This window comes from Solanum dulcamara, chromosome 7 (assembly GCF_947179165.1).
Source record: "Solanum dulcamara chromosome 7, daSolDulc1.2, whole genome shotgun sequence".
Lineage (NCBI taxonomy): Eukaryota > Viridiplantae > Streptophyta > Magnoliopsida > Solanales > Solanaceae > Solanum > Solanum dulcamara.
In genome coordinates, this window is record NC_077243.1 from 47,653,665 (window position 1) to 47,678,871 (window position 25,207).

A 25,207-nucleotide genomic window follows, 5' to 3' on the forward strand; every position below is an offset into this window, starting at 1 on the left:
ATGATTTAGTATTATTGCTTCATTTACCTAAGAGGCTTGGTTAGAGTCCTTCAAAATTCTAATAGAAGTGTCACACCTAGGGCCTAACTTGGGTCAACCAAGCACAAAATCAACAAGTTCAAGATAAGGTATCGTGCTTTGTCTGTGGCAAGGGTAGACATATTGCTTGATTTTGTAGATTTTGAAAATGTGGTCCTACACCTCAGACAAACGTTATCGATTGGTTAAAAATATACTCTTTTTGATGAGCCCAAAACCATCATGCTTGGTGATTCTCACACCACTCAAATGCTTGAAATGGGAGATGTCGAATTATTTTTTACTTTTGGAAGTTTATTAACTTTGAAAGATGTACTTTATACCCCTTTCATGAGAAAAAATTTATCGTCTGGTTTTCTTCTTAATAAAGTAGACTTCAAACAGAATATTGAATCTGATCAATATATAATTATGAAATAGTGATTTTTTGTGAGAAAGGGGTATGCTTGTGATGGGATGTCCAAACTGAATGTTGAAATGAAAAGGTTTCTACTTCTATTTTTATACTTTCTTCTACTAATTTTTGGAATTATCATTTATGTCATATTACTGATCGTTATGCGATTATCATGAGTAGTTTAGAATTAATCTTAGTGCTTAAAAAAATTGAAACTGTGAAGCTTGTAGTAAAGCTAAAATCACTAAAATGCGTAGTTTTCAAGTTGAGAAACAAAACTCATTTATTAGAATTAATTCACGCTGATATTTGTGAACTTGAAAAAAATTTAACCAGTGGAGGAAATATATATTTTATCACCTTTCTTGATGATTTTTCTAAGTTTACATATGTTTACTTAATTAAAAATAATGTGATACTTTTGAAATTTTAAATTTTATCTCCGTGAGTTTGTAAAAAGGTTTGGAAGAAAAATAAAATGAATTAGAACTGATATAGGCCGTGAATATGAGTCTAATGAGTTTAATTCTATTGTTAGATCATTGGTAATAATTTATGAAACTACTCCTCCTTAATCTCCTGCATCTAATGGTGTAACGGAAAGAAAAAATAGAATTTTGGTTGAGTTGACTAATGTCATGTTTATTGAGTTCAATGCACCTCTTAATTTTTGGGGTGAAGCTATTTTGACTGTTCGTTAAATGTTAAATCGTGTGCCTCGTTAAAAAACTAAATTGACACCTTTTGAGTTGTGGAAAGGTCACAAGTAAAATTTTGAATATATAAGAGTTTGGGGTTCTCTAACTTTTGTCAGGCTAATGAATCCCAATATTACAAAGTTAGATAAGAAAGTTACTGCTTGTGTTTTACTTGGTTATGTTTCAAATAGTACAACCTGTAGATTTTTTAATCTTAAAAATAATATTATAATAAAATCAGTTGATACTATTTTTCATGAAATTAAAATTTTCCTTTGAATCTAAAATAATGGGGGTCAAAGATTGAACAAAATGTTTTGTCAATACCTAGATCTTCTACTTCTACTTTGAAAAATAAAGAAAATGATAATTTTGAATTAAAAAGAAGTAAAAGAGATAGAGTAGAAAAAGATATTGGTCCTGATTTTTACACTACTAAAAAGAGTCCAAAAAGCGACAGAACAAAAAGCGATGGACAGCATCGCAAATAAAATGTGACAAATAAAACGACACTGTCCTTTATTTTTATTTATTATTATTTTTTTACTAGGAGCGACAGACAGTGACGCCTAGTTCGTCGCTTATTTTGGTAGTTTTTTTCGCTTAGAGACGTTTTCCGTCACTTTTATTAAAATATATCTGGAAACATCCCCCCAACCCCGTCGCTGTCCCCCATCTCCGCCGCTGCACTGCCGCCTCTGCCACTGCTGCTTTAGGAGTATTATTTATCTTAGAGGTTAGGGCCCAAACCTTATAAAAAAATTTAATTTTTTTTATTTGTCATTTGTTAGTTACTTTATTACATTTAGTTTGTTGTAGTTCATTTGTATATTGGATTATGAAATTAGTGAATGTAGTTATAGATTTGATTTTAGGACTTAAGTTAGATTTGGGTTGTTGAATTAGATTGTAATTATTTTAGTAATTTGTGATGTTAGTTAGTTAATTAGTTCATGCCATTTAATTTGTTGTAGTTTATTTGTATATTGGATTGTAAAATTAGTAAATCTAGTTATAGTTTTGATTTTAAGCATTAAGTTAGATTTGAGATTTTTGTATTAGATTGTAAATTGGATAGTAATTTGTGATTTAGTAGTTACTTAATTAGTTAATTTTATGTAGTTTGTTTGTATATTGGATTGTAACTTAGCAAGTTTTGAAGTTTGAAACTTAGAGAAAAATATTGGAACTTAATTAGAGGCTTGAGTTTTAGGACTTTAGAACTTATAATTAAAATAATTTAGATACTTGAATTTTAGGATACTTAAATTTAGAAGTTGAACTTAATTAGAACTTTGAAGTTGAATTTTTTGTTAACTTTAGAAATTTTGTTGAAGTTAAGCTTCCTTTTGTACTAATTAAGCTAATGTTGAACTTTAGAATAACTTAGATACTTGAATATATGAAATTTTGAAGTTTGAAACTTAGAAAAATATTGAAAATTGGATACTTGAATTATAGGACTTTAATTTAGAACTTATAATTAGAATAACTTAGATACTAATTTTAAACTTTAGATTTGTATAATTTTTGAAATCTTTAGACTTTAGAATTAATTAAGCTAAGTAGAGTTAAATATTTAAAGTCATGAAATTGAACTTTAGGACTTTTGAAGTTAAACTTAGAAATTTTTTAGGTTTGTATAAATTTTGAACTCTTTAGATTTTATAACTAATTTGAATAACTTAGATACTTGAATTTTAGGATATTTTAATTTAGAACTTCAACTTGAATGTCATGAGCTTTGAAACTTAATTTTTACTTGAATTAATTAGAATATGAACTTAATTATAAGTTGAATTAATTAGAAATTGAAATTAATTATAACTTGAATTAATTAGAATATGAAATTAATGATAAATTGAATTAATTAGAATATGAACTTAATTATAATTAGAATATGAATTTAATTATAACTTGAATTAATTAGAATTTGAACTTAATTATAATTTGAATTAATTAGAACTTGAACTTAATTATAACTTGAATTAATTAGAACTTGAACTTAATTATAACTTGAATTAATTATTATATGAATTAATTAATTATAACTTGAATTAATTATAACTTAAATTAAGTAGAACTTGAAGTTAATTATTATATGAATTAATTAATTATAAATTGAATTAATGACAGTTGTAGTCTCGATGAATTATAGTCTTTATGAACTAATTAAGCTTGAATATATATAATTTTGTAGATGGATCATCGTTTGTGGATGTATAACATGCATTATGAAGTTGGTGGTTGTTTGAAACCTGAATTTATTGACAGTGTAAGAAGTTTTATCGATCATGCAATGACACTTAATATTTTTAAGAGAAATGAATTGGTTAGGTGTCCTTGTCGTGAATGTAGGTGCTTGAAATTTTTTAATCTATATATAGTTATGGTTTTTTTTTTTATAAAATTTTCATCTTATATATATAAAAGTAAACTGACGAGTACAAGGAGGGGGACGTGAAAGGCCTTACCTCCAAAAATAAAATGGAAGATATGTAATGAGAGGACTCCTCTCGACTAGGAAGATCAAGTATAGGAAACTAGTTCTATTCAACTAAGGTACAGAACCTAGCTAAATTGAAGAAAATCAAGTATACCCAATTTCCTTTGCATGGGTCGAGATCGGTCGTATCTTCTTTGATGCTCGACTACCATTTCCGAGAATCCATTCGGGCTTTACATTCTTGGGTCCATATAATAGCTAGCATACAAGTTGTTGAAAGTTGTTAAAATTCGGATTTTGCCAAAGAAGAAGAAACAAAGGGGTTCCATGACAATCGGCTATCTTTTTCAAGGTCGCTCGACTAACGTCTCCGATTCTCCGTTCGGGCTGAAATTTCTTGGGCTCTACAATTGTTGTAGTTGCTGTATTCCTGCAAAATTTGGAGCATTTTTGATGATGTATACTATTGCTCCTCTTGAGAGTTACTGTTCTGCATGCAACATCGGCTGTCTTTTTCAATGTCGCTCGACTAATGTCTCCGGTTATCCGTTCGAGCTGAAATTTCTTGGGCTCAACCATCTTTGGGGATGCTATTATCCTGCAAAATTTGGACGATTTTGGATGTTGCATGATGCATGTTGTTGAGGGCTGATGGCTGCTGCTGAGGTTTGTTTCTGGCATCTGCTTCTCCTTAGTTTTGACAAACTTGTTGCAAGGAACAGCTCCTCTTATTTTTGATCCAGGGATCTTGCTGAATCTGTAGAGCTGCATGTCTGCAAGTTGTTCAAATTATCACAGCTGGAGTGTGTTGTGAATCTGTACTGATAAACAGACAAACACAGATGGCTCAAGAGGTGCAATTTCAGGTTGGTAGGAGTTGTTGAGAGGTGTTCCTGATGAATGCTTTTGTATTGTTGTAACTGTTGTAATCTTGGAAGAGGCTGGAATGTTGTTCCTGCTATAGTTTGTAACCTGCACAGAAATAGAAACAAAAGGCAAAATCTGGAAAACAATTCTGTCACCCCAAAAAGAAGCACTTCCCTTATGGCTCCTCCTGTTGTTACTGATGTAGAAAAATTCCAGAATGTGTAATGTGATGTATCTGCACAGACCAGCAAACAAAAACAAAAAACAAGAACTTGAATGTGTCCCATATGTGTTGCAAGGAAAACAGCCTGGGCTTCCAATCAAGATTCCTATACCTGTTAAGCCAAGAAGGAAGAGAAGACAAAATATAAACTACTCTACTCCTTACCTCTAAAGTTAGACTGGTTATTTTAAGAAAATAATAAAGATAGTAATAAGGAAGGGAGATTTTCCTTTTGCCAGGAGTTCTAACTATGACATCTTCAAGGTATTTATAGCTATGCATAGACAAAACCATGTTGAAGTTTGAGTTAGAACCAAAATGGAATGAGTTAGGGAGGTTTCTTGATTCTCCTGAGTTTCTTTCTTCTGAAAGAAGGCATTTCCAGCTTGTCCATCTCAAGGTATGTCTTAGCTTGTTTGGGGAGATCATGCACAGTGAAATAGAGTTCAGGAGATTTACATTTGTGGCTGTGTTTGGATAAGACATCAGCTGTGTAGTTTGCTTCTCTAAGGATGTGTTTACAGCTGAAAGTTTGGAATTGGTTGATGATGTTGTTTAAATTGTCCAGCAGCTCCTTTATTGACCAAGGGGGTTTTGCTTCTTGTTGTAACCACCTGATTAGGAGTTGAGAATCTACCTCTAACTCTACCTGTAAATAACCAAGATGAGTACACCAAGATAGACCAAAGATAGCAGCCCTGATTTCTGCTTGGTTGTTAGTTCCTTCCCCCAATGGAACTGCATAGGCAAAGATAAGGTCACTATGAGTATTTTTAAGTATTCCTCCTCCACCAATGTTGCCTGTGTTGTTAAGGGCACTACCATCTGTATTTAGCTTTACCATGTGATCACCTGGTTTGATCCAGCATACAGGGGTAATTTTGGTGTCATGGTAGCATTGTTCCACTGAAATGACTAGGTCCTTCCAGTTATTTGGCCATTCAATATAAGGAAAAGCTGTGATGAGCAGGTTAGAGATGTCTTTATAGACAGAAAATTTGACTCTTGAAAGGTTAGATTTCTTCCCACCATATTTGGAAGCACATCTATTCTTCCATAAGTTCCAACAAATGAAGACAGGGATTGCTTGTAACAGGAGTTTATGTGCTTCATTCTTGTATTTAGATGTCCACCATCTCATAAGTATATTTCTAAGAGGTGTGTAATCCTTTTTTATGCCCAAAGAATCAGCAAACACCCTCCAAGTATTCTTGGCAAAGGTTCCTGCAACAAAGGTGTGATCAATGGTGTCTTGGCCAGGTCTATCACAACAATGGCACTGAGAGGGGGCTTTGCCAAAGCTAGTTATTTTCTCATTGGTAGGTAATTTCCTTCTAAGAGCTCTCCAAACAAGAAAGGAGCATTTGAAAGGTATTAGTTGGTGCCAAGTACATGCATTCAGCATAGTATTTGTCCTCTTATCTCTAATGAGCTCCCAGGCAGAAGAACAACTGAACTCCCTATTGGTATTAGGAATCCAGCATGGATGGTCCTGTTTGAGAGGATGGTAGCTGAATTGAGTTGCTAAAATGTTAGGAACAAACTGAGGAGGGGCTTTTTGGATAATGAGATCAACATTCCATTGGCCATTAGTTAGAAAAGCTTAAACTTGGGTGTGGTTAAACCTACAGCTGTTAGCAGAAAAGTGAGCTAAAGGGCCAACACCTAGCCAGTTGTCCCACCAAAAAAGGCAAGAGCCAGACTTAATTTGCCACTGAATGTGAGGCTCAATGTTGTATTTGTTGTTCATGAGGTGCTTCCAAATTAAGGACTGACCAGTGTCCCACTTTTTTGTAATAATATTGGCCCTCTGACAGTATTTGGATTTAAGGAATTCTCCCCACAAGGTGTTCTTGGTTCTAAGGGTCCACCACTGCTTGTATTGAAAAGATTTAACCACATCAGTGATTTGTCTAAACCCTATGCCCCCTTCATCATAAGGATAGCTAAGGTTCTTCCATGAGGACCAGTGGTACTTCCTCTTGTCATTTTTCCATCCCCAGAAGAAGTTAGCAGTGATGCTCTGAATCTGCTTGATAATGGTTGAGAGAGGGATGCTGGCTGAAAGCAAATGTATTGGCATGGCTTAAATAACATGCTTCACAAGAATAGCTCTACCCCCATAGCTCAGGATTTTAGCATGCCAACCAGTGATCCTGCTTACAACTTTTGCAATAAGATTAGAGTAGTAAATAACTCGTTGCCTACCAATATAAATAGGACATCCCAAGTATGTTATAGGACTACTCTTTTGGTTGAAACCAGTGATACTCTTGATTCTCAGTACAGTAGACTTGAAAGCATTGGAGGGAACCATGAAATGACTTTTTTGCTTGTTAATCAATTGTCCAGAAACTCTTTCATAGGTAGTTAATGCTTCCATAATGAGAGCTAAGGTGTGCCTTCTTCCAGAAGTAAAGATGATGATATCATCTGCAAAACTCAGATGATTGATCTGAGGTCCCTTTTTTGCCATAAAGAAACCATGGAATTGGGAATGCTGATGAAGATTATTCAGTAGTCTGGACAGCACTTCAGCACCTAGGATAAATAAAGCAGGGGAGAGAGGATCACCTTGTTTGAGACCCCTTGTGGAGTGAAAGAAACCATGTCTTGAACCATTGACTATAACAGAGTACCAGTTATCAGCCATGATTCTCCAAACCATGTCAATGAAAGTTTCTTTAAACCCCATTCTTCTCATCACAAGACAAGTGTAATTCCAAGAGACCCTATCATAAGCCTTGGTCATGTCAAGTTTTATCACAACATTGCCTCCAATATTTGGTTTTTTGATCTGGTAGATTATTTCCTGGGCCAGCATTATATTTTCAGAGATGTTTCTATTCTTGACAAAGCCAGATTGGTTCAAGGAAATGAGGTTGGGAAGAATAGGAGAAAGTCTTAGGTAGAGGAGTTTGGAAATGATTTTGTTAGTGAAGTTGCTAAGGCTTATGGGTCTGAACTCAGAGATTTTTGTAGGATGATTTACTTTTGGGAGTAGAACCAAACAAGTATGGGTGAAATATTTAGGCATAGTTTGTCCACAAAAGAAGGATGTGATCACTTTAAGAAGGTCTTCTTTGATGATGTCCCAGCACACCTGAAAGAAAGTTCCATTCATCCCATCAGGTCCAGCAGCAGAGTAAGGATTCATAGTAAAAACAGCAGTTTTCACTTCTTCCATAGTAGGCATGGCTTGTAAATCTTCATTGTCTTTGTCAGTCACCATTGTAGGGATTCAATGGAGTGTCTACTGTTGGATGTGCTCCTCTTTTCCAGTAAAAATTTGTTGGAAATATTCACAAGCAGCATCAGCTATCTCTTTATCACCTTGCACCCAAGAGCCTTCTTCATTTTGGATCCTGTGGATGTAAAGCTTTCTTCTCTTGCCTCTGATGAGAGCATGAAAGTAGCTAGAGTTCCTGTCACCTTCTTTGAACCAATGAAGTTGAGACTTTTGTCTGAGGATAGAATCCTCCATCTTTATGTATCTAATGTACTCAGCATTGATAGCATGCAGTTGAGACCTATTTTCATTGGTGTTTATACTGATCAGATTCTCTTCAGCTTGTCTAGCCTTCTCCTCATATTCTTTGACTTTAGCATAGATGTCTCTAAATTGATTTCTTAACCAGCAGCTAAGAGTAGCAGTAAGTCTTTTTATTTTCTGATGAAAATTCAACATTGGATTTCCTTTAGAAGGTCTGCTCCAGCAATTCTTGACAGTATCTATGAAAGAAGGTTGCTCAGGCCAGCAGTTCAGGAATTTGAAATACTTGATGGGGTTGTGTTGTTGGTCAATCATTTCTAAGAGCAAGGGGCAGTGATCAGAACCCACAGAAGGAAGATGAGTAATGCTGGTATGGGGCATGGTCTCTAGCCAGTTATCATTAACCATCCCTCTATCAAGTCTCTTCCAAATTCTAAAGTTGATACCCCTCAGGTTGGACCAGGTGTATTTCTGACCTGAGAAACCAAGGTCTTGAAGACCTGAAGCCTCAATAATGCTAATGAACTCAAAACTCTTTCTCATATTATAGGTGACACCCCCTAATTTTTCTTCAGGGTCTACAATAACATTAAAGTCTCCTATAGTGCACCATGGATTGGATGTAGTAGACTGCTGTAGAAGGCTATCCCATAAAGGTCTTCTGAGATGATCTTTACATTTAGCATAGACAAAGGTAGTGATGAATTGATTTGGGATCATGGCATGATTGAGCTCACAAGTGATTAGTTGCTCATCATTCTCCAAAATCTTGCAATTCACATCTTTGGTCCAGAAAATCCAAATCTTACCATTGGGATTGTGGATGGCATGGTCCATATTGAGCTAGTTTCTGAAGTATTATAACTGAGAGTTATCAGAAAAAGGTTCCATTAGAGCTATAACAGAAATTTGATGGATATTTTTGAGAAGTTTTATTCTATCTATGGCTCCTTGGGTATTAATACCCCTTATATTCCAGCTAAGGGTACTAATCATTGAGAAATTCTTGAAGTATGGGACCTGGTACTTGGTCTACCTGTGGGGGCAGTCTTTGTAGAAATTTTTGCCTTGTTGCTAAATCTGGTCCTATGTATCCCTCTAGGAGATAGACCTTGTGAACTAGCCGCCTGTTGGATGTCTTCCTCATATATATTCTCAGAAGAGGGGTTGATGGTTTTGATTAAATGCTCACTTATAATATCATCTTCCTCCTGATCATGCAAGGGCTGATAATTATTATCTTCTTCATTTTCTGAATCACATACATCATACTCATCAATAGGGTCCTGTATGTTGGTGTTGAAGGTGAAGTGATCTGTATCTACCTCTGGAGTTTGAAAAGGGGTGATATCTATACCCACCTGATCATCATCAAGTACAAATTATTGACATCCCTGTTCACTTTGCTGCATTGCAACACTGTTAGTTAAAGGAGTTTGGCATTTCTCAGAAAGGTTTGTTTTCTTTTTGATAGCCTCTCTCCTTTTCTTGCTTAACTTATTCTTTTTAGCATTAGAGTCTTTGCCACTACTACTTGCAGTGGATCCCAAATCCTTGGCCATATAGCCTAAGATGTTTTGCATGGTAGAATCATCAGTAGGGGGATCTCTTCTGATGGATTCAGTATTTGGTATGTCATTTTGAGCCTTGTGTGCAGGGTTAGCAGGGGCTGTAAGGTCACTCCTAAGGTCAGTGATATTCTCATGCAAAACATGAGACAAGATCCCTCCCCTTTTGGGTTCCCCATCCTATAGATTAGTGGGGTTCTCCATTACTCCTCCAACCCTTCCTCCATCAACTACACAGCCAACAGCAGCAGAGATATGATGTGGGGGTGTAAGGGGTATGGGGAGTAATAAGTCAATACCTGCATTCCTTGTTACATTTCTCCCTTGAGTAGTACCTTGTTGTTGAATTATGGTGTTTTCCTGCATTTTTGCTGAATTCTTCAAAGTGGAATTCCTTTGGTTACTTGGTTCTCCTGCATCTTGGTTATTGGTTTGATCCTGGGTAACAAGATCAACATAATTATTGGAAGTATAAATAGGAGTAGAGGGCTTACCTGGACCTGTGATGTTTTGCTGAGGTTTATCAACTCCCCTGTTCTGCTGTGGTTGAATAGAGCTGATCACATTTGTTTGTTGGGGCTTGTTTTTTCCCTTAGACTGTTTCTTCCTCTGAACTTGCCACAACAGTTCTTTTGCATTGTCAACTGTTTGTTGTGGCTGAGCAGGAGCATCTTTTACAGATGTATTGATATTTGTGTCATTATGATCCTTGGTTAGCATGCCCTTCTTGTTTTTGTTCATTTTTGCTGTTTCTTCTTCTTTTTTTTTTTGTTCTTCATCCCTTCTTTGAATATTACAAACATGTATCAAGTGACCCTGATGTTTGCAATACATGCAGTAATCAGGTACATTTTCATATAAAATAGCTTGTCACCTCCCTAGAGTTTTATCAGTTTTTTCATATCCCAGCCAAACATGGGGAGGTATTTTATTGGTGAGGTTCACTTGAAGTCTCACCTTGGCTATGCTTCCCCTTGTTTTTTGTATGGAAGCAGTGTCTAGATAAAGTACCTTCCCTACAGAGGCTAGCAGGGCAGTGGTGAACTCCATGTTATAACAATGCCAAGGTAGTTCTAGTAAGGCTACCCAGATTGGCACTATTGGGGTTTCTTCATCCGGTTTAAAAGTAGGTGTCCATGTCTGAATCCTCATGAGTTGGCCCTCTATTGTCATTCTCTGTTTGATCCAGACAGTATTGTAATCCAACTCATTTTCCAAGTCAATGCAGACATGTCTAGCATTGAAATGAGCAATTTTTACACCTCTTGAGAGCTGAGTTTGAATGATAAAGCTCCTTCTTATCAACTCTATCTTTGGCATGGTGTGGGTAAATTTGCCAACCAAGGTGTATTTGCATCTTTGAGCTAGTTTGTGCATAAAGTCTTCTTTTTCAAAAAACACAACAGGCAGGCCCTGTTTGGTTGTGTATTCAGGGGTGGCTAATTCAATAGGAGCCTCATTCTTTACTTGATTATTTTTGAGTTTGGCAGCAAAGGTCTGAACTACAGTGTAAGGGGCAGGCTGAAGGACCTGGTCCTTTAAGTTGGGAAAAATATTTTTCTGGGGGTTTTGGTTAGTGGAATTTGGTTGAGGTTGGGTATTGACTGATTTAGTTCCAATATGTCTAGGACCAACATTAGCATAGCTGGTGGGCACCTTAGGTTGGCTATTTTGAACCTGGATGTCAAAATTACTAGACACCTTAGGGAAGCTATTGTGGGTGGTGGTAGGCTATTGAGTGTGTAGCTGGTTGCTAGTTTGAGGAATAGAATTGTTAGGCATTTTGGTAGAAATTTCAGGGCTGCTTTTAGAATTGATTTTGGTATGATCAGTGCCCTACAAGGAGTTACCTACAACATTACTAGGGATTACATTTGCATTAGGTTGCAAAAGAACTCCACTGGATTTCAAATTGGCAGTCTCAGAGTATATCAAGTTGGAAGGATTGGTCTTACCTTGAAGGTCTGTAACATTAGCACTGTTACATTGTTGTGAAGTTCCTGAGGCATGTTTATCATTTTTGGAAAAAGGATGCATCGACTTTGCATTATCAATTGTGTGCATATCATCCTTTAGTTGATTGAATTGACCATATTGTTGATATTGGTCTTGAACCAATGTGTGTTCTTCAGCTTGATTATCAGTGAAAATGTGCATATCACCTTGACGAGTGTCTCGACGACTTTTTGAACTTGAATTTTTTGTTGATGATTCGAGACACCTCTTGTGGATGGGAAGTTGCGCATTGCCCTTAGGGACATTTTGGATTTGATCTTGTGACAAATGGTTCGCCAGAGCTCCGGCCCTGGCACTCTGACAGTGACTCTGTTGATTTGGCAAATTCGATCTAATTTGAGAGGATTTGATTCCTTCTCTAGTGTTTGTGAGTTGCTGGTGGGGTGTATTTGTATCAATGAAATGCCCCGTTTTGCATTAGTTTCCACCTGAAAATGTCACCTGAGCTCCGGCAACCTCGCCGGTACCATCATCCCCAATGATTTCACCGTCTATTTGGGTTGAAATTTTGGTGGTAGGAGCGCCATGAGATGGGGAACAAACCCCAGGGGGTCCGCCTTCTCGAATGTCGCTGGAGCCCCTTCGAATATGAAGGCTCAACTCTGGCGACTCTGTGATGTTTCTCTCAGGAGTCGCCTGATCAGTGCTCTCAAATGGTGCGGTGGTTTGATCCAATTTTTAGACTGTATGTAGTCCAAAAGATAAGGAATCATCTACCATAGTTCTTGATACTCGAATCAAACCATGTTTTTGAAAATTGACGATCTTGTGTGCAATTCTCAGCTCCTCTTCAGAGACAGTGATTGCATCAATATTTTGTTGACCGATCGATTATTGTTGATTCAAACCAGCTTCACTTGAAATTGCAGTATTATTTTGCAGATGCAGAGTGTCATTAGCTGGTTATGTTTGATGATCTATATTCGGTGGCCATGGGAGCTTCACCGGTGGCGGTGAAGCCATTCAAAACTGACCGGAGATGAACAGTGTGAGATAGAGAGGGAGGAGATGACCGTTAGAGATGACCGTTGCTTTTTATATATAGTTATGGTTCATTTGTATGGTAATAGATTTAAGCCTAGATATTTTGTATGGGTTGATCATGCAGAAATAGATGGATTGAATAATATATTTTATAATCTGTTTCCCGTGGATGAATATAATATGCTAGCACCACATGGTCAAATTAGGGTTGAACATGATAGAGTTCAACATGATATATTTCAACATGATAGAGTTCATGAAATGGTCAATGATGTTTTTGGGGTTCAAGGTGGGATGGAACCCAAACTATATTTTGATGAAACTCCTAATGAAAAAGCAAGACGCTTCTCTCAATAATTAGAAGAGGCTAGTCATCCACTATGTGAAGGGAGTCCACATTCTGCTTTGTCAATTGCAGTTAGGTTAATGAATATTAAATCATATTAGAGTGTTCCTCATGCGGCTATGGACTCAATGGTTGATTTTTTGGGTGAACTAGTTAATCTTGAGTTTAACATATCTAAGAACTTTTATCAGGCAAAGAGATTGGTTTCCAAGTTAGGATTGTCTTATGACAGAATTCATTGTTGTGTTAATGGATGCATGTTGTTCTACAAGACTGATAGTGAATTAGAAAATTATAAGTTTTGTAGACAAGCTCGTTATAAGAGGACTCCTACTAGAAAGATGATCCCAATTAAGGTGATGCATTATTTACCTTTTATTCCTAGATTAAAGAGGTTGTATGCATCGATGAGGTATGCTCCATATATGATATGGCATCGTGAATATATAAGGCCGCCGGGTGTCTTATCTCATCCATCTAATGGAGAAGCATGGAAACATTTTGATAACATGTATCCTGATTTTGCTAGTGAACCAAGAAATGTAAGATTGGGGTTGTGTGCAGATGTCTTCACACCATTCTCTAATGATGTCTTACCTTATTCTTGTTGGCCTGTATTTCTTACCCCATACAACCTTCCTCCTAAAATGTTCATGACAAGTCCGTACATCTTTCTAAGATGTGTTATTCCAGGTCCTGGTAATCCTAAAAGTTTGATTGATGTCTATCTACAGCCATTGATAGATGAGCTTAAACAATTGTGGTTTAAAGGCGTAGTGACTTATGATATACTAAGCAGAATTATGTGTGCTGCTTTAATGTGGACTATTAATGATTTTCCTGCATATGGGATGTTGTTTGGTTGGATGACTGCTGAAAAGTTTGTTTGTCCTCATTGCATAGAAAATAGTAAGGTATTCACCTTAAAGCATGGCAGAAAAAATTCATGGTTTGATTGTCATCGTCAGTTCTTGCTAATGAACCATGAGTTTAGAAAGATGAAACATGCATTAAAAAAATAGGGTTGAAAATGACCCTCCACCTCCATCACTGACAGGAGATCAAATTTGGGAGAGAGTTTCTTAATTGCCTAAAGTTACAGAAACTCCACCATCTATACTTCTTGGATATGGTGTTGAACATAATTAGAACAAACAGAGCATATTTTGGGAGTTGTCGTATTGGAAGAATAATATCCTATGACATAATCTTGATGTGATGCATATTGAGAAAAATTATTTTGACAATTTGTTTAACACAGTGATGGATGTTAAGGGCAAGACAAAAGACAACACAAGAGCTAGAATGGACTTAAAGGAATATTGTAGGAAAAAAGAATTGTGGTTGCAAGAACTATAAAATGGTAAAATTATCAAGCCTAAAGCCAGTTATTCATTCACATTGGATGAGAAACGTGACATATATGAGTGGGTTAAAAATTTGAGAATGCCAGAGGGATATGCTTCGAATTTGGGTAAGAGGAAAGATATGAATGAAGGAAAGTTGATAGGTATGACAAGCCATGATTGTCATATATTCATGGAAACTTTGATTCCTATTTCTTTTAGCCATCTACCTGATAGGATATGGAAGTCAATCACAAAGATAAGTTTTTTCTTTAGAGATTTATGTTCTGAAAAGTTGTTGGAAAGTGCTTTTGATAAGATGGAGAAAAATATTTATGTTATTACTACAAAGCTGGAGAAGATTTTTCCAGTGGTTTTTTTATGTGATGGAGCATCCTCCGATTCATCTTGTAAAAGAAGTCCGCCTTAGAGGTCCAGTTCAAATAAGGTGGATATATCCATTTCAGAGGTAATATTTTTTTTATATAAGTAATTAAGTTATTTTTTTATATATACTATAATTATTAGTTAACATATATTGATATATACATTCAAAAAAATTGAAAGGTGCAAACAAATAATTAAACAGAGAGGAAAGATTGTAGGATCAATTGTTCAAGCTCATATTGCGAGAGAAACCGATGACTTTTATTCCTATTACTTTGGGGATGAAGTTCCATGTAGGAGAAATAGGCCTAATCGCAATGATGAAGGTGATAGTGATCCGATGTTTTCATCGATTTCAATTTTTAATCAAAGTGGTCGAGGATATAAACGGCGTAAAGACGAGGCTTCGCTACTATGGAAAGACAATCAGCTGTGACCCATATTCTGCTTAATTGTGCAGAAATTTAGTCATATCTTAAGTAAATGTTAAATTGTATTATCAAATTACATAGTAACAAGTGATTACTAACTATCAAAATTGTACATATATATATCAGCTCGTTCGTAAGCACATGGAGCAATGAAACCATATATATGAGGTTTTCCAAATAGATAAAGGATTATGTAAGTGTGAAAGATTATATTGAATCAATAGGTATAATGTTTTCATTTTATAGTAAATTGTTTTATTTTGAAATCAATTTTTAGGTTTATGATGAATACTCACATGTCGAACATTCGCCATTTGTGAGAGAGATCGCACTTAGGCCTGAATCTCATATTCATACAATGAATAAATATTGTGTGAATGGTTTTAAGTTTCAAACTGAAGAAGTTATATGCACCAGAAAATCAATAATAGTGGTGTGTGCGTTCAAGGTGATGTCGACGGTAATGGCCAAACTGTAGAATATTATGGTGTCATTCAAGAGATTATTGAATTAAGATATTCAGGTTGGCCTTGGTGTAAGTGGTTTGACCCAACACACAGAAGCACAAGGGTGGACCAACAGCATAATATAATTGAAGTTAAGCACACCAGGCAATAAGGAAGTTATGATACTTTTATTATTGCCCAAAATGCTAAGCAAGTCTATTACGCTCCATATCCATTGCGTAGAGATAATGCTGATTGGTGGGTTGTTAATAAGACAAAGCCTGTGGAAAGAATTGAAATTGAGAACGTATTAGATGTGGCATACTAAAATGATTTGTACTTGTTCAACAACAAGTTGATGTTGAGTTGGAAACCACACTAGAACATCCTCAAAACATACTAGAAGAGGTTTCCAATGATGAACTTATAATGCCAAATATTGAGGAAGAAGTAAACGAGGAATATGAATCATTTGAGGAGGAGGAATAGAATGAAAATGAATATGAAACAACTGAGGAAGGTGTTATACCCCGCACTTATGTACATAAGAATATGTTTTTTAGTTTCTCTAAAAAGTTGTCATGTGATCCATGTTATCTATAAAGTTTTATGTGAGTAGTGATGGTTGGAAATAGGTTTGGAAGGATTCGAAAGGAGTTGGAGGCTAAATAATCAGTCATGGTAATCGACCTACGTAAGCTACCAATTTGGATGTCTTACATCATAAAGCTACTTGAGTACATGTCAAGCTTAAGTAGTAAAGATAACGTAGGTTCTCAAGGAGATACTAGATTACGAACCTATGAAAAAGAGTAAGTAGGTGATGCACCTACTTCAAGTAAGTGATGCTTCTACTTGGCATGAGTAGGTGATGCACCTACTAAGATAGACCCCACCAAGACATGTGGCATCAGTGGGGTGGGTGCATGGATGAGATGGATGTGTAGAAGATGGACATGTGTCACCCTTCGGGGATAACACGTGTAACTCCCAAAGATGGTGTATATAAGTTTAACTAATGACCAAGGGTTTTATTTCTTATCTTCAAACTTTGAGAATTCTAGAGAGAAAGAAGGAGAGAGCCACGATCCTAGCTGCAGCAAGGTAAGGCCTCCAATTTTGATCCGTAAATTAATTATCTAAGGTATTATTTATTCAAGTGAAGGTGTTTAACGACGTAAATTAATTATTGGGGCAGCAACAAGGTCCAACATAAAGCCATCAACTTTCAGCCGAGTTGAAAGCCAAGTTGCTAAGGTAGGGTTTCTTCTTTTCAAATTGGAGTTAATGGTGTTGTAATGGAAAGGTTACTTTGTATTAAGTAGGGTTGGAGGTAGAAAAATTACACGGTTATTATTGATGTTGTAAATGGACAAAATTGAAGTCGTTATAGTTGGATTAAAGTTTGATTAGTGTTGTCATTATGGTGGTATTGTATTTGAAAGTAATTCGTGTATGTTGAAGGGATGAATATATATATATAGACGAGTATAGGTGCTGTTGTTCACAGCCATATTATGCTCCTTTCCGTGTGGTTGTGATTTTATGAAATAAAGATCAAAAACCGTATTTTGATATCGTGATTTTGGGTGGGCTGTTAAGAGCTTGTATTGAATAATATTGAAGCAGTTTTATTGTATATGGATGGTGGTTATTGTTGTGGTATTGATGTGCTAATCGGAAGTTAATTGGAAGTTCGAATTAGGCGAGTTGTATAAGGGACATGCTGCCCAATTTCTGTTAAGTTCTTAACTAACCAAAATACTAATCGAGAAGTGTGAACAAGGAAATGATTCCTATGGGTGGTTGGTTGTAGATTTATAAGTTAGACAGTTGTAGGTTATTAATAATAGTATTACTTTCGTGTTAAATAGGTTCAAAGGGTAACAAAGAAAGCTTGGTTACAGTTGATCCATAAAAGGTATGTAAAGCCTATCCCTCTTTTCTTTTGGCATGTCTTAGATATAAGTGATATGTGATATGAGCCTTGGGGATAATTCCATTCATAAGCTCCGAGTATGATTCATGACTCTTATTCACTTCTGGATGTTAAAACTCTTAAAGTAGTTGAGCTATTACCCTCGAGCCTTCTATATGTTGAATAGTAATTGGATGTATAGGCTCCTATTCTTAAGGACTCCACGATGACAAATATCTCTGATTCCATAAGTTGTTTAGCATTATCTTGATACATGTCTATGATTCCTGAGGCTCCATTTGATATGATCCCTAATGACAGTTAGAGGGTACTTGAGACGATTACTACCCTGATCTTCAAGTGATGGTTCACTTGATTACTCTATTGAGTCTCAGACGATGATTTAATTTGCATATGATTACTCACTACTCTACTTGTGCATACTGTTAATACATCTTTCACCAAGTCCCGGGCTGGGTATGTTATCGTGCACAACTTTACTATATCTTCATCGAGTCCCTCACTAGAGGGCCGGGTACGGTATGATATATGTATATGGTGATATGATGATGCAATGAGATGGTTATAGCACCGAGTCCCATAATGGGTCGGATACGATATAAGTGTACACTACTCTATTCACCGAGCTCCTCACTAGAGGGCTAGATACGGTATATATATACATATGATGATATCATGATATAATTGTGGCACCGAGTCCCAAAATGGGTCAGGTATGGTATATGATGATGATATACATGACTTCACTTCATAAGATGTAGGTACAGTAATTTATTAATTGTTATACTTGTCTCCTGAATCCTTATTTCAGATGTAATCCCCTTTGTTATGCTTTATATACTCAGTACATATTCCGTGCTGACCCCTTCTCTTCGGGGGGGCTGCATTTTATGCCTGCAGGTACATATACGCATTTTAGGGATCTACCAGCTTAGGATTTCCACTCAGTAATTTTGGGAGGTGCTCCATTGTGTCGGAGCTTAGATTTTTGGTACTGATCTTTTGATGTATATATTCATTTATTTAGGAGTACGGCAGGGGCCTTGTCCTACCATATGATACCGTTAAGACTCTTAGAGTTCTATAGACATATGTGTGGGTTGTGTGTATATATGTTCAGTTGTGTTCATATGACTTATGTTTTGGGACATTTCCTTTCATAGTGGAAGCCTTGTCGGCTCGCGTATATGTACATAATGGGACGACCCCACATGCTATGACAGCCTCATCAGCTTATGTACTATGTTACCTATTGATAAGTTGTGACTCATCAAGAGACGAGTTCTGTTAATATGTTAACATGTCACAGTTTGAGATAGCATTCTATTTCCTTAAGTTAGAAACTATGCGTGGTTTACTTATAGTTAACAGGGGTACATGCGAGTGTCTAGTTTGAGCACCAGTCACGGGCTACGGGGTTGGGTCGTGATAAAAATGGAATGGAAAGATGACGAAAATGAAACAAGTGAGGAGGAATAGAGTAGTAGATTATAACTAGTAATTTATTTAATTTATGTTTTTTATATATTGTATTGTTACTTTACATACAGATGTCATCTGGTGATGATGATAGATCCTGGAATCATCTTGGGGTTAGCCATTCTGGTAGGAGTAAAAAGAAGTCTAGGAGACCTGTTGATCCTGAAGATATCCCAGGACATATTTATTCAGTGCCGGAGCTGCAGCGCCACCAAGCTAGTCCTATACATATTCATGTTGTGCCTTTTGGGAATATGGATCCTTTAGTTCACAGATCTGATATACTTCATATGATCAAACCTATCATCTACCCATAGAGGTTATTGCTCGACCCTAGAGAATAGCATCTTCGTCTACTCCATCTCCTACATCTCAGTCACCTCACATATCTACTCTGAGACTTAGAGATTCTAGTGTTGAGACTGACACTCCTATATCATCAGCTTCACCTTCTTCTGCTAATAGACCAGTGGCAGCACATGATATACCTGGGTTAGCTCCTAGGCAGAGGGACAGACTTGGAAGAGTCATGATTGAGCCTGATGGATCCTCGTAAGTTTAATGTTTGTTTATTTATTTTTGCTACATTAATAAATTATTCATGAACTAATTACATATTTATTATGTGTCTTGAAGGTGACATCCTTTGAAGGAGGCTGCTAGGGCTCTTCAAGAGAATGTTAGGAGGCTATATACTGAGCCTTATCACTCTTGGCGGGAGATTCCAAACAGTATCCGCCAAGCGATGTTTAATGAATTCAAAGTATATCTATGTTTAAATCTATTTTTTTAAGTTACGTTTAATATTTTTGCTATACTTTACTTAACTAATTATTTAACATTATTCATTTTTTCATACTTTATGTACCTGAGAGCCAATGTATAGTATGGTCATTGCGACCACTTTTGAAAGAAAAACGAGCATCAGACTGTCTAGCTGGCTAAAGAAAATTAGGAATGATCGGGCACCTTCGAGTTGGATGATGTCTCATATATTTGAAGAATTATGCCGCTATTGGGATACCAAAGAATTCAAGGCTTTGTCCGAACAAGAAAAAAAAGCATGAGCCAACCTAAAGGGGGGCTCATTGCACACCAGAGATGCAAAGAGTGTTGGTACGATTCAGAAGGAGATTGTAAGGTTTTTAAATTTTAAGTTTAAATTTATTTTCTTAAATAAATTATTTGACAAAATATAATTTCATTAATTGTATTTTTATTTATAGGAAAAAGAATTGTGATGCACTACCTATCGTCATGAAGTCTTTAAAAAGACTCATGTAAAGAAAAAGACTAATGCGTTGGATCCGAATGAGTGGGTGGAGAAAAGGATCGAACGAGCCTATGTAAGTTATTTAACATAATGTAAAATATATTTTGATTCTAACTTTTATTTTTAATATATATATATATATATATATATATATATATTGATTATAACTTTTACTTTTTAATATGCAGCAAGATTATGAGCGGCACATACATGATATGAGAGATTCAATCCAGCTAACGCCTGAACAATCCACTCAAATTTAGACATAAAAAGTGGTTGGAGGAAACCACAAGTGCCGAATATATGGAATGGGCTCTAGAAATAATATACCACGACTTCAATCAGGTTTAGAAGGTATTGAATCATTGCGTCAAGCCAAGGCCGTTGACGGAGTTCAGATAACTGTTATGTCTCAGCAAATTTCAGAACTTACACGCACATTAGCAGAATCTGAGAAAAGAAGGTTTGAGGAGCCAAAAAGTATGAATGAGCAAGTTGAGCAAATTAAAGAACAAGTGCTCAACCTCGCCCGTTAGCCTCCGCCCCGTTATTCAAGAGGGTCCACTCCGGATGAATCCGACGATAGTGATGAATATATAGCAAACAATCCTTTGGTTCCCTATGTTAGTTTATGAACATTTTAATTTTTTTTATTAACTTTGAAATACTTTAAATCGTTCTAAATAATGACTTTATTCGTTTTACGTGTTTAATTATGTTTGTTATTATGTATTTTGCGTATTTTATTTGTTGTTATTTGTGTTTGAATGGGCTGAATTGCTATGACGTGAATTGAATTTTGATTGTAGTTGGACAACAGAAATTACAGGTTTCTATTGTCAAAAATATTGCAAATAAGCGACGGACTGGGTCCTTTAGTCCGTCGCTTTTCTGAAATGTTTTTTAAAATTTTTTCCAAAAAAGCGACGGACGGAGACTTTTAGTCTGTCGCCTTTCTAAAATTTTTTTAGAAAACCAAGATCAAACAGCGATGGACGGAGACAAATAATTCATTGCTTTATGTTAAATAATTACTTTTTAAGAAAATAAAAAGACGGAGTCCATCGTTTTTTTATATATATTTTTTTAATTAAAAAAATTTAGCGGCGACGCAGTTCGTCGCTTTTTGCGACGCTGTCCATTGCTTTTTTAAAAGCGTCGAGCAAAAAAGCAATGGAAGTGATTGCGTCACTTTTTCGTTGAGTTTGACTAAAAAAGCGATGCATTTTTTCACATTTTTTTTAGCAATGTTATGTTTTTAATGTTGGGGATGATCCTCTCACTTTACAATAAACTTTATCTTCACATGATTCTATTTTTGGAAAGAGGTTGTAAATAATGAAATAAAATTACTAATTTCAATAAAATTTGAAATTTAGTTGATTTACCACCGGATAGTAAAACAATTAGGTGCAAATGAGTCTTATGAAAAGAGTTAAACCAGATGGATCTATTGATTAATATAAAGCTAGACTAGTTACTAAATATTTTAAGCAACTAGAAAACTTAGAATTTTTCAATACTATTTCTTCGATAACTAGAATTACCTCCATTAAAATTTTAATTGCTATGATTGCAATTTTTTGTCCGTTGGAGGACTTAGTCTGTCACATTAGAGTAATTTATTGCTGCCTCTAATTGATTGCTGCATTACTCAATTTTGGAGTTAGTTCTTATGTTTCAATTCCTTCATGAATTGAGCAACAATTTTTTGTTTGTTGAGTTGTGTAGCATTGCTTATGCACGTTGATGACATTTGTTGCCTTCACTTTAATTCCCTCATTACTCTATCTTTATACCTTGTAATTTATGTAGCATATAGTCCATTTATGTTCTCTATTTATTTCCTCATTATCTTTCTATTCATTGTAAAAAAGACTTCTTCACTTATAAATAATTATTGTTTTACTTTGTTTCATATATAAGAAAATATAGAGTGCACAATTAGTCAAAAAAAAAGAAGAAGAGAATTCTGAATTATTAATTGAAAGAATGTGTTTTATTTGTGAAGTTTTGGACTCAACGCTTGTCTAGATTTTATTGAGTTTTACTTTGTGAGTGACTGTTGTATCATATAGGGGACAACTGAAGAAGATTACTGCTGGATGCCTGGATCGATGAAAACTTTTGTTGTAGTGATTTTGGAATTTCTTTAAAAAGAGCGATATATATATATACGGCTCGGATATAAGAGATTTTATTTTCTTGATTTTATTTTTCAGTTGTAATTGTAATTTTTACCAACATATTATGTGATCATTAAGTGGGTGGGCTGGGTCCTACTAGACTTGATCAATCTTTCGCGTAGAGGGTAATGAATAATGATGTTATTGAATCCACGATCGAGAAAATGGAGCTGCGGGGTCTAATTATCCTACCTAAACACGAGTACATCTTAATGGATAATGGGAACTAATCAATTAACAGGGGTGGGTATGGGAGAGCTATAGTATATATTTTAAGCAACCCTAATTAATACTCATCACATAGATAGAATGCAATAATATAATTGAAGTTGAAACCATATATAGGTAGTGGGGTGCTTGTAAGATGGAAGCATATTTTTTCGTCACCGTACGTATGAGGGTACGGTAGGGTGTTTTCTGGAATACACAAATAAGCATATATCCATCTGGGGGATGATGGGACTTGTCTATCATTGCTGTTGATAAATCTCAAAATCCATGTACGTTGTAGAAACAATTTGAATACAAGATGCATGGGAAGAACAATAGAGAAGATGATGAGTGGATAAGGATGCCAAATCCTAGAGTTACACTGGCTTCTACTGAATCTTTGTCCATACCACTTGTAACCAACTAACTATATTCTCGATCTCCTTAATTTCATCCATACAGCATTTTCTATAGTTAATTTTTCCCTTTCTAGGTGCAGGAAATCGTGTTCTTAGCGGACTACCGCTGCACCATCTGCCAGCAGAGAGTGGCTCAACTCATGTCAAAGATGAAGGGTAATTAACTTCTTCCATCCATTTTTTCTTACTATTACTTAATTACATATAATCCATCATTTATATATATATCAGTCATATATATATATATGCTCCTGAAAGAAGCTTAGCTTGTACCTACCTATTTCTGAGTCACAGTCACGTTCCTTAATTAGCTACCTTCAGTACTGCTGCAAATTGAAATTAAACCATTCTGTGAGGTGGGGGGCACATGACTATCTTACTCTTAACAAAGTTGGCTCAGTAGAATAATATACGTTAGTGGCATTTCCAATGGTAAATAAATGGCAACTGTTGTATTGTTTCGAATTGTTTGCTGATCCACTTTTATCTAAACTGTTCAAAACAAGTATTTTAATTAAACCACTTGGCCATTCGTCTACGGGCATAAAGGGTAGAACTGTACATGTAAAAGTAAGACATATCATCCTATCCGTCGTATGTTGACGACAAGTCACTATTCATACAACTTGCTTTAATTTGTTGGACCACTGCCCACTGGCTTTGCATTGGATTCCATGGAATTTCTTACCTTTTTCCTTCCATTGGTTTGGAAATTTATCTTATAGTTCCCTCTTTAAAGCACAAATAACTTTGCACCCATACAATTCACTCACAGTGCTGCCATTTTAAGCCTTAACTTTTTAATTTAAAAATTAATTAGTTTGACAAGTCATTCTTTTTCTTCCTGCCAAGTGCCAATATTATTTAAAACAGAAAAGACCAAAATATATTTTTGTACTAATTTATATATATTCATCGTTATACTTTCGATTAAGATATACCTCTATATTTTAGTGTTGATTTACCATTGTTTTTAGAAAAAATTACTTAAATATACAACTTATTTTACTATATTTCTAAAATTCTCTACCATTTGAAAAAATTACAAAAATTTTTACTCTTTCCTATTCTCTGATATATCAATGTGCGCGATGTATCGGTCGGATACATCACTTTACGTGATGTATCATGATGTACGTGATATATTCAGATTCCGCCTAAAAGAAGAGATTTCGATAATTTTAAAAAATATATGAATAATATGTAATTGGAAAAAATAACTATGAGATTTTGGTAAAATTTACTTATTTGTAATGAATGAATCTGTAAAGTGATCGGGTATTTAAAATTGAGAATGCTTTAATTTTTTTAAATCTCATCATATGTCTTTCTGTTAAAAATATGGATAAATTAATCAACATAAAATATAAGAATATATTTAGATCAAAAGACTTAAAAGGTATATTTGGATCAATCCAAAGTATAACAAATTATATAATTTAAAATTATTTTTGATAATACATAGGTATATTTAGCCCTTTACCAAAACTCTGTCTCATAGCATGAGCAAACTTAGGTTGATGGTATATTTATTTAAGCATTATTTTCGTTTGGATTGCAGGAGAAACGAAATCTATATTGGTGAGTGTGGTGGAGAAGAAGATGACTCTAACTTGTGAATATTCAAAAAAAGAAGAAGAAGAAGAAGAAGCAGCTTCAAGATTTGCTGTTCTCATGCGCTCCTTCCTCTCTTCTTGCACCTCCTAATTAATTACACTCCACTCAACTCTCTACTTTTTGTTGCCCCACATGTGCATTTTTTTTACAAAAGAAAAAAACTGTACCTTATTCCTCATTCCTTTACAAATTAATAAATCATTTAAATGTTTCGATTATGTCTCCGAGATATTGAGCTGATTTAATTGGTCGTTTGCCTAAAAAATCTTTTGCAATGGAATATTTTTCATATTTGGTCGTTAAAATATTTATTTCTAGAAAATAAAGACTTTAATACCAAGAAAGATCCTTCTGAAACAGAATTGTCTTTTAAAAATTAGAAAAATGATGGCTTCTC

At 35.3% G+C, this 25,207-nt stretch overlaps 1 protein-coding gene across 2 annotated transcripts; it reads left to right on the forward strand.

Annotated features, from left to right (window-relative positions):
• Positions 1-22,840: 22,840 nt before the first annotated feature.
• LOC129895748 (uncharacterized) lies at positions 22,841-25,018 on the forward strand. Of its 2 annotated transcripts, none has more exons than XM_055971510.1 (3): positions 22,841-23,189; positions 23,274-23,349; positions 24,755-25,018. In XM_055971510.1, exons 1-3 carry the CDS (start codon positions 23,094-23,096, stop codon positions 24,898-24,900), a joined length of 318 nt encoding a protein of 105 aa, XP_055827485.1. In that variant the 5' UTR covers positions 22,841-23,093; the 3' UTR covers positions 24,901-25,018. The 2 variants fall into 2 exon arrangements, with proteins under 2 accessions (XP_055827485.1, XP_055827484.1); XM_055971509.1 differs by having other exon boundaries at positions 22,853-23,189; positions 23,268-23,349; positions 24,755-25,017.
• The last annotated feature ends 189 nt before the right edge of the window (positions 25,019-25,207 follow it).